This window comes from Electrona antarctica (genome assembly GCF_951216825.1).
Source record: "Electrona antarctica genome assembly, chromosome: 4".
NCBI classification, from domain to species: domain Eukaryota; kingdom Metazoa; phylum Chordata; class Actinopteri; order Myctophiformes; family Myctophidae; genus Electrona; species Electrona antarctica.
The window spans coordinates 47,180,206-47,194,482 of NC_136809.1; the positions used below are offsets into that span (position 1 = coordinate 47,180,206).

Sequence of the window (14,277 nt, forward strand, 5' to 3'; positions counted from 1 at the left end):
GGTTTTTCCTTTGCCTCTAGGGAGTGTGCATACAAAGTTTTACACAGATCGGTGCAGTTATAGGTAAAAACACGAATGGGCCAGTTATAGTGCCACCATGAGGCTGATGTGTAAATTTAATTTGCAAGTGGAATTTCTTCCTCTGCATAGTGAGAATGTGCATGAAATATTTCCCTGAAATTGCACTCTGATTGATTTGAGGCATTTTATTCAAAATGGACCAATCTTGCAAACTTTGGAAGGCAATCTTAGCCAATGGGGATGGTATATGGGGAAGTGGACAGGTGTTGATCACATGACTACAGAGATGGTGTATACCGATTTGCGTGATGTATGGATCAAATGTGTACGAGTAATATAAAGATGTGTTTTGCAAAAATCAGACTCATGGTGGCGCTATAACAGGCTATTGTGGAAAATTGGGGCAGAGGTTCGCCATTGGCGTGTGTGCACAATTTGGCATCAGCTGGGCCAACGATGCTGGAGATTAGCTGTACGGACACACACACACACACGGACGGTCGGACAGACGACGGCGTGCAAACATACTTTCCCCATGCCTTTGGCTGGTGGAGACAATGAAGAAAGATGGCCTAAATGCAAGCATGAAACAATGATGTTATCTATAACAAGGCTTGTATTTCCAGCCCACCCATATTATACTGTGTAAACTCATGCATTTGTATTTTAAAATGTATTAAAATTATTAACAAGAAAATTGCATTAATTACAATTATTACTGGCGAAGGAGACTTGCAAAAAAGAATCGGCTACAGTACATCTGAAAATCTGAGTTAAGTAGGGCCTGTTCATGAGATTATAGAGATTGTCAACTAGGGTGTTGAGAGTCAATTTAAAAGCCTTCTGATCCACTGAAGCTTGTTATTACTGCCTGCCGAATGGGGGATTAGCACTATGGTCCTTAAACATACTTAGCTTAATCCCAACCTCTCCAGGATCAGCGAATCCGCCAACTAAATTACCCATCATAATCTCATCAACTCTCTTCTCAACATGGCACTTGCCGACGTGCCGTAGCACTTGCACTAGCCTCGACGACCTTACAGGCACATGCAAAGGCTACATTTATGCAAGATATTTATACTAGGATGCTTATGATCCTTGATGACTATTTCTATGTATTTGATGTATTACCATGTGTTGTTTTTGCTTAATGTAAATCGCTCTGGATTAAGAGCGTCTGTTAAACGACCAGTTCAGCCCTGGCCCTCTACGTTGCACAACATACTTACTGTATTATCATCTTTATGTCATACAGAATTAAGAACACATTCCCATCGAAGATATCAAAGAAAATTCTACACAATGGAAATGCCCTACTGCTACTGGCAGCATCAATTCAGAGTAAAATAAAAGTAAAGAAAAAAAAGTAACTGTCTATGACATGGCCCCACATGTCATGCTAAAATGTTATGCTCTTAAAACAAAGAGCAATTATTAGCAGCATTGAAATGTTGATGAAATTCTGATATGGTCTAATGTGGAACTGGGAATAACCTTTGGTTTACAAAGAATCTGTTAAAGCGATGTCCAGAATATTAAGATATTAAAAATCAATCAGCAGATCTAACAAGATCCTTTTGAGAGTTCTGTTGTGGTTGGTCAATATCTCATTGATAATTCAACAGTCTTACAAATAGCACAGCATGCTAGTCTTTGAAGAAGGGTAGCTCAATATCTGTGTACTGTAGGCCAGCTTATACATTTACCAAAATTAGAATAATCGCTAATTCAGTCTTTGTCGCTCACCAGATGAAAATTATCTATGTTGTTGGTTGGTTACGACAAAGTATAAATTGTCCTCAATGCACAACTCTTTCCACCCCACCCCCTACTCCATCCTTGCTTTGGACACAAAGGATGACCTTGGGTGGCAAGATTCTCTGTGTCCAAACAGACGTGAGAGACCTGCACTGTTGGTCACATGAGTGCAGACTGAGTCATGTATGGGGAGGGGTGGAGTGTGGGATCTCTGAAATGGAGCAAAGGTCATTCATCAACTGCTACACACAGTGTTGAAATGACCTTAAGAATGACACTTACGCATACTGACCACTGGTGTCATTTATATACCACTAGTGCCATTTACTGCATATAGTACCACTGCAAAATGCAAGCGTTGAGATGAGTGAGAAACATCCTCCCATTTGTCCAACGGCACACACCAAGAGCATAACATTGAGACAGTTGCCTCAAATTAAGGTTTTCCTATCAATTGAATAACACACGATTATTGTCTCCACCAGGCCGAAGGCATGGGGAGAGAGTATGTTTTGCACTCCGTCCGTGTGTGTGTGTCCATCCTTCCGTCCGTCTGTGTACAGCTAATCTCCGGCACCGTTAACCCGGTCGATGCCAAACTTTGCACACACACTCCCTGGATGGCAACGATGAACCTCTGCCCCACATTTTCCAGAACGGCCTGTTATAGCGCCACCATGAGGCAGCTTTTCACATGTTTTACCTAAAACTGCACCGATCTGCGTGAAACGTTGCATGCACACTCCCTAGAGGCCAAGGACAAACCTTTGACCTGCATTTTCCGCATCTGCCTTTTATAGCGCCACCAGGAGGCCGACTTTGGCTTTCACAGTTTGCAAGATTGCCCCGTTTTGAACAAAAGCCTCAAATCATGAACGCAGCGTGCAATTTACGTGAAATCTTTCACACATTTTCTTACTAGGCTGAGGAATATATCCCACCCTTTTCACATTGGCCCGTTATAGCGCCACCAACAGGTTGATTTCTGCAAAACACATTTTTGGAACAAAATGCCTCAAATCATCCAATTGCCATCAAAGGCGTATGAAGAAATGGCACCCTTTTCACATTGGCCTATTATAGCGCCACCAGGAGGCCAGAACCTGACCTGCCCTGGTGGAGACCTGTGCCCCGAGGGGCACTTTTTCTAGTTTGCAAATACATTTTGTAGAAAATTACTGAATGTCATGAATCATACTTTTTATGAGACCAATATTATCAGTAGTTTACTACTAACTATTAAACACTTTGACTTGCACTCGTGCAAAACTACAAACATGACATTGTTCTTTAGAAAATCTGTTCTTTTCAAAGAGCGACACTGTAATTCATTGATTTACAAAATAGGCACTGAATTATTAGCTGGCAAGCGCCAGGAAATAAAAGCGAACATTCAAATATATCAAATTCAAGTTCAATACTCCAAACAAATACTTTTCCTTCCCTAATCTTACACACGCGTGCCAACTTCCTGTTTCACAGTTGCTTGCAGGTCAAAGCCACAGTTGACTAGGAAGTGTTGTGTAAATAATGGCAAGCTCCACTTGTACTGGCCTGAGGCTTGTGTCCGTTAGTAACCCCAAGACAGACACACAGGCTGGCTGTGACTGCAGCGTCACAACATCATTCATGACACAGTCAGCCTCACACAGACAGCAGAAAGTAATAATGAAGCCCATGTTGTTCTTGACTGTAAAGAGTTCCTTCTGATGAAAGCCATTACTGGATTATCTGGCAACTGTAAAAATCATATCTTAATATTAACATGCTTATTAATAATTGAATAGGCTACTATTATTACACGTATTAAGTGGTTTTAGTTTCTCTCTGAGTTTAATATAGATTACAGCTTCTTTGTGCAATGCATGACTGCCACGAATAAGAGAGAGAGAAGCTGGATAGAGAAGAATATAGAGCCTATAGTATGCTACTGTATAGAAAGAACAAAAGCTATTGTGACGATGCACAAAAGATTTTGAGATGCAGAAGAAAATTACATATCTTAAATTTCAACTGGACCATATTGTAGGCTATGCTGTACATGTATAGGTACACTTGGGAAGCCACACTGAAAGGAACAGTCAATTGCATCTGCAATTAAGGTATGTGACTGTCAATGTCATAATTATATTGACACTTACAATCACTACGACCAGTACAAACAAGAAACCTATGGCATTTACTGTAGCTGCTGTGAACAGACGGTGATATCAAGTAAAAAAAAAAGTCTCAAGCCACACATTCCACAGATTCCTGTCATGGGATCTTTGGGATATTTTCCATAAAACGTGCTGCTCCCCCGGGCTCCACAAGTTACAACTGACCTACCTTTGCACCATATAGTACCGGGTACCACCTAGATAACTGCATGTCTAAACATCAACACACTTCCTGCTCGAACATAACTAACAATATACATAACCTAACGTATATAATTCGTTCATAAATATACATACACAGGAGGTATTGTTACACAAGTCAACACTGGGTGTGCCATGATTATAAATCACTTATGTTTCAGTCACACAGGTAAAATAAGCACATATTCAACACTTCTTGTGGGGTGTTTTTATAGGTGGCAACTTTCTTAATCCCATTAGACGCCACGCCACACAGACATGACATGACGTGGTGTCTCCTCTTACTGCCTCGTACCATAGTTATAGCTTGCCTTTGGTCTCCACTCTCCAGTCTCCACCCTTCCGTCTAATCTAGTGTTTTGTGTATGTTGGAAGTTTATAGACTCACTTAATCCAAAAGAGAACGGAAAGCATGGCATACATACTGTATACAAAAACCTGAACTTGTACATATACTTATAACCGATGGGCTGGCTGGCGGCTATGTACGAACTACCAACAACTTAACAAGTGAGAGGCGCAAGCAAGCCAAAGTCTGTCAAAGATGGGCGCCTTCATTCGCGACATACATTGATTTGTCAATGGTTGCATTGTTTCTTTTAATTCGTTGCCATAGAGTTAAATGGCATCAACCGTCGCCTATTACACGCATACCACACACACACGCTTCCAGTTCCAGCGCCTTCTAAACAAAGCTGAATGTCACACAAACTCTGCTATGCAGCACAGCCATGTCTTCCACGTCCTTGCATTGACGAGAAACTTTGTGCGAAACTGGTGGTGGCGGGGTTTAATGAGCACATTGGACATCATCAACACATTATAGGCCTACATGTTGAATGTTGATTGAATCACACCGCATCATCAACTTCATGTCACTGCGTTAGCGGTTCGTGCAGAGGCGTTATCGACTAGCCTATATAGATAAAAGCGACTGAAGGGAAAGTCTGATTTATACACCATGGCTTGATCACAGACACAGGGTACGGTCTGTCAACAACGTTAGAACAAGCCCCGATGAATGTAGCGCGCAGTAGCACGAATCACTGTCTGTAGTACGTTTGTAACAGGCCTGCTACTCCACACAGACGTGTAGACTAATTGGAAAAGTGAGAGCACTACAAATTAAACCTGCGAAAAGGCAAAAATGACCAACAAACAAACCTGTGATGTGAAGCAGTTCCGAAGGCTCGAACCACAAAATCTTTAAGGGGCTGTGAGCGCGTCAGGCATTGTATTCCGTTTGTAGAATGCTTTTAGCCAATCAGGGATGGTCTCAAGTGTGTTTTTCCTGTTGCGTTTGAGAGGCTTGTTGTCATTGGTCAATATTTTGTGGCCATCAGGTATAAATAAAAACGCAATGAAATAAATAAAAACTCAAATTAAACGAATACATTTATTTATTTAATTGTATTATTTATTTGTTTATTTAATTTCATTTTTTATTTATTTCATTGCGGTATTTATTATTACAGTTTTGGTATTTATTATTAATTGTGTGTGTGTGTGTGTGTGTGTGTGTGTGTGTGTGTGTGTGTGTGTGTGTGTGTGTGTGTGTGTGTGTGTGTGTGTGTGTGTGTGTGTGTGTGTGTGTGTGTGTGTGTGTGTGTGTGTGTGTGTGCGTGTGTGTGTGTGCGTGTGTGTGTGTGCGCGCGTGTGTGCGTGTGCGCGCATGCGTGTGTGTCCCTATGGTGTGCATGTGTGTGTGTGTATAAATTACAGGGAAACTTGCAAATAGTTGAGCTGAGCAACGGAGCATGTAGACACACAAACATAAACCCATGATTTTCATTCTGAAAATAAATAAATAAATAACTATGCCCCCCTTTCCACAAAAAAAATATGAATGGTTCCAGTCTGAGAGCTTCTGAGTCATTTTACTTCCACTGGCTAGCCGTAGACTCAAGTTTAGTCTATGGCTAGCCAGTGCCATCTGGTGTAAAGTAGGCCACATTAATAGGGTTGCTGTTTTTTTTCCCAACTCGCATGTATAATGCCCCAACTTTCCTACATAACATGATAGGCCTAATCATTATAGCCCCAGCCCCAAATGAAAAAAGAAGAAAAAAAATAAAGTCAAATAAATAAATACAATTAAAATAAAACAAAATAAAAAAAGGAAATGCTTAAGGAGCCTTTCACGGATTTTAAGAAAGCTAGGCTATAAGCACCTTGCATAGTTCAGTTCATATGCATATAGTTATGTTTTTGCATATAGTATTAAATTATTACATAATACATTACATTAGTAATTACATTACTACATTATTGTTTGTCTTTAAATGTCTTGATGAACTGAAATACACTCAGGGGGGGGGGGGGGGGGGGGGGGCATGCCATCCCCCCACTTCTCTCACGTCTAAAATTATTATGTATTTTGACTTGTCATTTACTTTTATGGATACGATTAAGCATTTTAAACCTTGTTTCTATAGGCTATACACATCTGCATGTTTTAATAGTAGTCGCACGCGTTGCGCACATGTATTATGGGGCGTCCCCCCACTTCAAAATGTAGCACTACATCACGGCATTGTTCTACCCCGGATTTGACATTGATATCCTGCTCAAGTGCTGACATTTTACGACTGAGCTGCTTGCTTGCTCTGGGGAGAAATAGCTATTTGGACCTTCAGGCCAAACATAAACCGGGTTGTGTCAAAGGTCATGTCTAGGCCCAAACCGCACCAATCATTCGCCACGCAACTCCTTGCAACATGCAACTACTTGCAACCATTATCCCCAATGGCAGTTGCAAGGAGTTGCATTGTGACATGCCTAAAAGCTGTTTAGGTGCAAGGAGTGCAAGGAGTTGCAACTAGTGTGGTTTGGGCCTATAGACACAGGGCACAAATGTCTCAGTAGAAAAGCAGGGAGACCAACACCACCTCAATTGTTTAAGTTGTAATGGATTAACATATGCTACTCTCATTCACTGATTGGACTAAATAACATTTTATTCACTACAAAAAGTTACATAATACCACTTTAAGTTAAAAAGGTGTGTCACCTAACCAGATCCATTGCTAGTCTAAATTATACTGTGTGTAGGTGGATCACAATGGAAACAAGCTTCGGCTTTTTTTGTATTGTCCACGGTGGGCATCGTTGGCGTTTTCTAAATTGACGACACTAACTTTTGAGTGGTGCTATAGCGCCACTCCTATGCAGAGATATGTGTGCATGCATGACTGCATGTGTGTATGTATATGTGTATGTATATGTGTATGTACGTGTACGCTTATTCAAGTGCTAATGGGGATCCTATAATAAAGTACAGTACAGTACAGTACAGTACAGTACAGTACAGTACAGTACAGTACAGTACAGTACAGTACAGTACAGTACAGTACAGTACAGTACAGTACAGTACAGTACAGTACAGTACAGACTTTAACTGACAATCTGTCCATCCGTCCGTCCGTCCGTCCGTCCGTCTGCGTGCGTGCGTGCGTGCGTGCGTGCGTGTGTGCAGGCGGTAAAAAATCACATGAAATGATTCTGTTTAGGCCAAAACACTTTCTGCACTTTCTGTCATAGTAGCCTAGTTAGAGAAATGTATGGCAAATGCGCAAAAAAATGCACTAGTTTTCTTCACAAATGCATTCATAAAAGGTGTCTACTATGACCTATCAATTTGTTCCAAGCTAACTCCCTCTGGGAACTTTGTGACAGCTGCTGAAAGTTTCTGTACCATTAACAGCCGACAAAATGTTCATAATTTCATTATGCTTTATAGCATGCATGTGATGGGTCAAACTATGGAGTTTTCATAATTCTGAATCCATTGCAAGCATTAGTTTTACATGAAAAACACTCCTTGGGCTAAATTCGGTCATAGCCACTTGCCCAAATGTGCTAACCTGATGACGGCTATGGCCATTCTTTGCTGAAGGAGCGTTTTTCGTGCAAAACTAATGCTCGCAATGGATTCAGAATCATGAAAACCCCCTAGTTAGACACGTCACATGCTACTTAAAGCATAATGAAATTGTGATAATGTTGCCTTATATAGGTGGTTAATGGTACCCCAACTTTCAGCAGCTGTCACATGAGTTTCCCAAGGGAGTAGGGTTGGAACAAATTGAGAGGTGCACCTTTATGAGCACATGTGTGAAGAAAGCTAGTGATAAGCATTTTTTTTGCAGATTTGCCACACATTTCGCTAATTTTCCCTAAGGCAGCCTAGAGATAGCCTTTAAAATGTTTAGAATTAGAATCTTCACATACAAGCCTATACCACAAGAGGGAGCCTATCCTGACACCAAGTGCTATACTAATGCCATTCCCAAAGCAAATGGACATAGTTAAGTTTAAATCATTACTATGAAAACTTAATTATTTCCAAAGCACCAGCATCAGTATAGGCCTACTCAACATTCCGAATGTCTGGCACATTTCTTATATATATTGTTTATATATAGTCTTGATGGATAGGGTATATTTTTTTCTAGCAAGCTCCTAATCTGTTGAAAAAAAATAAACATATATGGTCTATGCATGATGCAGACCTGAATAATGCATTTAATTCAGGCGTCCAGCCACTCCAGCCTACATTTTTGACAATATCTTATTTTTTTTAAACAATGTATTTATTTTGCATGTTAAGATTATTATTTCTGCACTGCAACAGCAGCACTGCTGTTTGCTGCAGCATTTAAATCAGTGTAGCGCTGTCAGATTTGTATCAGTTCAGTGGGGCCGTGTGAACTGATGCAGCTCAGGCTGAGGGTGGCGCGCCAAGCTAAAGGATTGTGCCATGGGGACCCACCAAGGTCACCACGGTTCAGAGCGCAGCGCTTGACAACACGGCGTCACATGGCTGACACTTGCACACATAGGACTTTGTGTTTTCAAATCATAAATTCCAGATGATTATTTGATCCTCTGTTTGATCTGAGAATATTGTTTGCAGGAAAACAATCACGAATAGGCTATAAGTATAGCCTATAGGCAAAGCTAACTATTTTTATTTATGTATTTATTTGTATTTATTATTTATTTTTATTATTTTTTGTTGTCTATTCTATATAAACAAGAGTTGAGTTATAGTAACCATCAGAGGTATATATAGCTATAGGCCTATATCACTAATATTTTGGATGGATTTGTAGCCTGCTGCCATTATGTTTATTAAATTGCCATAGTCTACATTAGTGTAATTATATGTAGCCTACACTAATGTATATAATTATTTTCTTGACCTTATACCCTGCAGGTTCTTTACAGCCTAATTCCCTTATCTTAGATCTTTACACAGAATTTGAATCATGCAATAACTGGTCAGACATGAAGCAAACACGATGAAGTCTATAAAGGAATAATCAGAAGTCAGAACGTCTACGAAGTGTCAGACAGTATACAATTTACAATTTAGTCCTGCAGAGCGATAATTCAGTATCAAGTCAAGCAGCTGCATCAAATTTAGAAATTAATGCAGCAAAGGAAGATGTTGATTGATATCCAACCCAATTTGGTGCATGTTGTCACTCGGAATATGTGCAGGTACCTAAAAGCCTATGGCGTATATAAGGAGAGGGGAAAAGTTCACTTTCAGTTATATAGGTCTATGACTCCCTTAATTTAATGCATCAGTAATGCGTTGATGCTGTGGTCATATTTAACAGGCTATTATATGGTCTATATCCAGCATGTGTCAACACTAAATCAAGCAAAGCCTATATACACGGCCTGCACGTGACCTTCTGGATAAATTCAATCACTATAAAATAGTAACAATTAAATACGCATGACATAAGCTTTTCCTGAATGCGCAATTTGGTATTTGTCTTCTTCTAGCTTCGTTCAAATAGACTATTGATATAAGCAGGGTTGCGAGAAAAATAATGTCAAATGTCCAAACCCGAGTCGAGAACAAGGAGTGACTCGTCTCGTTAGTGACCTTGTAACAGTTTTTGCAGAATTGCACCTGCAGGTTATCCTTATACACGTTATGCTGTTGTAAAACGTGTGCAAACGCACGCTGGTGCCCAAAGTAAATTAAATACAATTATGCTTACATTACATTATGCTACAAGTAGGCCTATTACAAATTGTCATGTGTAGCCTATGTGCATAACATTTTGAACGATTAAATTAGTATAGCTACAATAATTGCGAATATAGGATAATTACGCGTCATTCGGTTTAATTTGCCGAGGTGATTATAGTGTATTTCTGATTAATGACATCTGATGTGAGAATTTTTTTTTTATATATAACTTAATGAAAAGCAAAATACGTTATTTTTCTCATATTCAAATGTCAAATACAGAGAAACTCCTCGTGTAATGGGATTTTATGCCCCTGCTACTCTCTTGCGCCTTTCGCTCCATGGGCGCTATAAAACTCTCCAAATGCTTCTTGTGATCCTTTCTTTCATTTCTTTTTTTTCTTCTTTTTTACAATTTCCATTGCTCTTTATTCTTCGACATTGCTTACAGGATCAAATGTACGAAAAACACAGTGAAACTTTAAAGATTAAAACGTTCTCAATGGAAAAAAAGTATCCAAGCGAATTGTTTTGGCGCATGAAACGAGTTGAACTGGTGAGAATGAACGCACACAATAAACCTGTTGTTAACCTTGCTGTGAAAATATGTTTGAAGAAAACAGGCAATTGTTGTATGAAATGTATTCAAGTATAAAATAATACCCTTTGTTGGGGGAAAAACTTGAGCAATGTGAGGGTACAAAAGTCCCCTGTGGCATTTACTAGCCCCCTTTGTGAAGTTTGCGCTTTGGCGTCTCCACTTGGCGCATTACCCAGGCCCCTTTAAACGCGATTGTTTCTTTCTTTCTAATGACATTTACCGGATCAAAACATGCTGTTAATTCGATCAGAAAGCTTCACCCTTCATAACAATGGCAGTATAATTTCTTCCAAAGTTTGTTAAGTTGACCGAAATTAGGCAAATGAATAGGGGTCTCCAGGCTACCCATCTTGCAGGTGACGGGGAATAATGCACGTTCACACCAGCTGCATTCTTCTTTATTTCTCGCTTTCTTTCACAGCATTATTAAAATTTAGGCCAATGAAACTATTCATTCGACTGAATAGACATTTTCTTATAGGATAATAGGATACAAATTGAGCCTCTCCAAAGAGTCTCCAGTGGTGGGTAACCCTCGTGTGCCAGAGACTGCTGGAGACGCCGGCCTTGACGCAGACGACGCTCGTGTGCCAGGGCTAATCACACACCTGCCGAGGACTTCAACAAAATAAAGAATGTAAACAAAAAGCTTGCCATCTCTCATAAAAGATGGACGTGTCACCAAGTCGTGTGAGAAACGCTGAGAACAAACGGGGGACTCCGTCTCCAAAAGATCTCCCCTGAACTTGGCGGAACAGCCTATTAAAGGCTTACTTAATTACTCTAATGACACTGGACAGGCCTTAAACCTCAGACTGAGCTTGGATGAGAGTTAAGATCGCTTGCTGAGATTGTAAACAGGCGATCGTGTGAGAAACGCGAGTGGAAGAAAGAGGGCCCTTTTTTTCCAAGGCTTTGTTTTCAGTGCGCGCTGTGCGCCCGGTCGCATGAGGCGAACCCAACGCTCACTTCTCATTTCCCGCCTGAGTTGTTACTATGCAAATAATATTCCGAAAATAATCACGTGTCTTTTGAACAGCCACGTGGATTAACAAAGCAGGTTTGCCCCCCTGCCAGCCCATGGCTTGAGATTTTTACTATTTCTTTAACTGATCCTAAACGCACACATTTACCAAAAGCTTGCCTCTTAATCCCATGGAATAATTTGCATCATGAATGCCAGAGTCTCATGGATGATCCCTTTATAAGGCCCATGGGTTCCCCTAAAACTTCAGTCTGGCCCATCTTCTATATCAGAGGAACATCTTACTCTCACAACTGAGCTGTTGGATAAGACGTCTGTCACAAACTCGCCGATGGCATCTAAGATGAAGGATCGAAAGGTAAGCATTATATTGGCGCGCTCCGCATTTTAAGGACTGACCCAGGGAATTACAACGGCCTCTTATGGACAAGTTTGGGTTTCTTATATTGGAATTTTTTTCGAGTTCAATATTATACATCAATAGTTGAAATAAATAATTACTGGGACTCCACCTAAAGGAAAACTCATGCTACATGGGTAAGGAGAAATGCATCCGACTCCACGCATGTGCCGTGCGTCCTGGGGATACTGGCTGGTTTTCCTCGGGTTTGAGGCTTGAGCTCATATCATTTTGGTATAAATGCTATAATAAACTACAAAATTAACACTTAAATGACAACATCTGCCAAACATAATCTCAACCTCCTTCACAAATAGTTGTGGAGTAATAGAAAATAGCCGTGGAGCACACACAGTCACTGTTGCGCACTGGTGCAGCAGAGCGCAAAAGCGCAATTCCACAATGTGCGCTACAGCCTGCATGGACTATACTTGTTCTGTCTTTCTGTCGTATTCGAGTTGATCATTAGCTAAATATGTATACATTTTCATATCCTAAAGACCCAAACTACTCCGTGCGTGGGTATATTGTTTCAGTTTCTTTGATGTGTATAGGCCCATGGGCCATGGCTAATGAACAAATTGCGAATTGTATTTCACCTTCTCATTTCCCTCATCCGCTCTTTTTGACAGAGAACTCCCATCTCCCACAAAGTCATTGAGAAAAGAAGACGGGATCGTATTAACCGCTGTCTGAATGAACTAGGAAAAACAGTGCCCATGGCACTTGCTAAACAGGTGAGGCACTTTAACTTTATCAGATTGATGTCTATATACACGATACGCTGTATCAGTGCCAGTGGCTGGGACTGCATGGTATATTTATTAACCCATTTATATTTTGAATTATAGAATTCTGGGAAACTCGAGAAGGCAGAAATCCTGGAGATGACAGTTCAATACCTACGGGCACTCCACTCAGCGGATTTCCCGCGGGGGCGAGAAAAGGGTATGTATAACCATTAACCGTGCGTATGTGCCTGCATGATATTGATATTTAGCCTGCTATTTTGATAAATCATTTATCAAAATAGCAGGCTAAATATCAATATCAATATACATTTATCATAAATGTATACCACATCAGCTTCCATTGAGTAGGCCTATGTGCCAACAACAAATATAGAAACTTAGGTGAAGTGGGACGGAGTCGAGGCCCACTGCTGCGACTTTAGAAATAGGCCTATATTACCCACGTTACCAAAGACAAGAAACCGTGCAATGAAGTCAATACAAAAGTCTAAAAGGTCTCATGTGTTGTTTCAGGTGAGCTGCTGGCTGAGTTCGCCAACTACTTTCACTACGGATATCACGAGTGTATGAAGAACCTGGTGCACTACCTCACCACCGAGGACCGGGCCGAGACCAAAGACATCAAGTACGCACGGATCCTCGCCTTTTTGCAGTCCAAGTCGCGCGTTATCACCGAACCCGTGTTCGGTTCCGTTGGCGCACTGCCAGAGCCGGTCACCGACTACCTGGGCCACCACCTGCACTCCTCCCCGGAGCACCAAAGCCACAGTCCCAGCGACTCCATGTACCACCACCAGCAGAGCCCACCCACGGGACACTTCTCCTGGCACAGCGCGACGCGCAGCCCCACCATCACGTATCCAACGGTGCCACTCTCCGCGCCCACGCAACAGCACGGCGGATATCTGTCGCCGGTGCAGGGACTCGATCACCATTATTTCAATTTCATCGGTCACACGCACGCAAACGCGTTCAGTCTGCACAGTGCACAACATGCCATGTAAATATTTTCTCGTTTTTTTGTTGTCTTTATTTATATATTGTGTGTGTGTGTGTGTGTGTGTGTGTGTGTGTGTGTGTGTGTGTGTGTGTGTGTGTGTGTGTGTGTGTGTGTGTGTGTGTGTGTGTGTGCGCGCGCGTGCGCGCGTGCGTGCGTGCGTGCGTAAAATAGATACAGATTGTGCATACTGAATGGAATAAATATTTCTTTAAACAACATTATGTTTGTCATGATTGAACAGGAATTATGAGGATTTATAACCTTAAATATACGGAATAGATATAGTAGTATAGCCTATATCACAAAAAATGTATCAAACTTCCAATCACACCAAAAGTGACCTCTTGAAAACACAAATGGAGTTCAGTATTGATTAAGCAGTGATTTATAGTTTATGATGTGGCC

The 14,277-nt window shown here is 41.0% G+C and overlaps 1 protein-coding gene across 1 annotated transcript; it reads left to right on the forward strand.

Annotated features, from left to right (window-relative positions):
* Nucleotides 1-12,024: 12,024 nt before the first annotated feature.
* Nucleotides 12,025-13,876, forward strand: helt (helt bHLH transcription factor; the record flags this gene model as incomplete). The annotated part of the gene is made up of 4 exons (XM_079499865.1): nucleotides 12,025-12,078; nucleotides 12,753-12,857; nucleotides 12,972-13,068; nucleotides 13,386-13,876. Exons 1-4 carry the CDS (start codon nucleotides 12,052-12,054, stop codon nucleotides 13,874-13,876), a joined length of 720 nt encoding a protein of 239 aa, XP_079355991.1. The 5' UTR covers nucleotides 12,025-12,051.
* Between the last annotated feature and the right edge of the window lie 401 nt (nucleotides 13,877-14,277).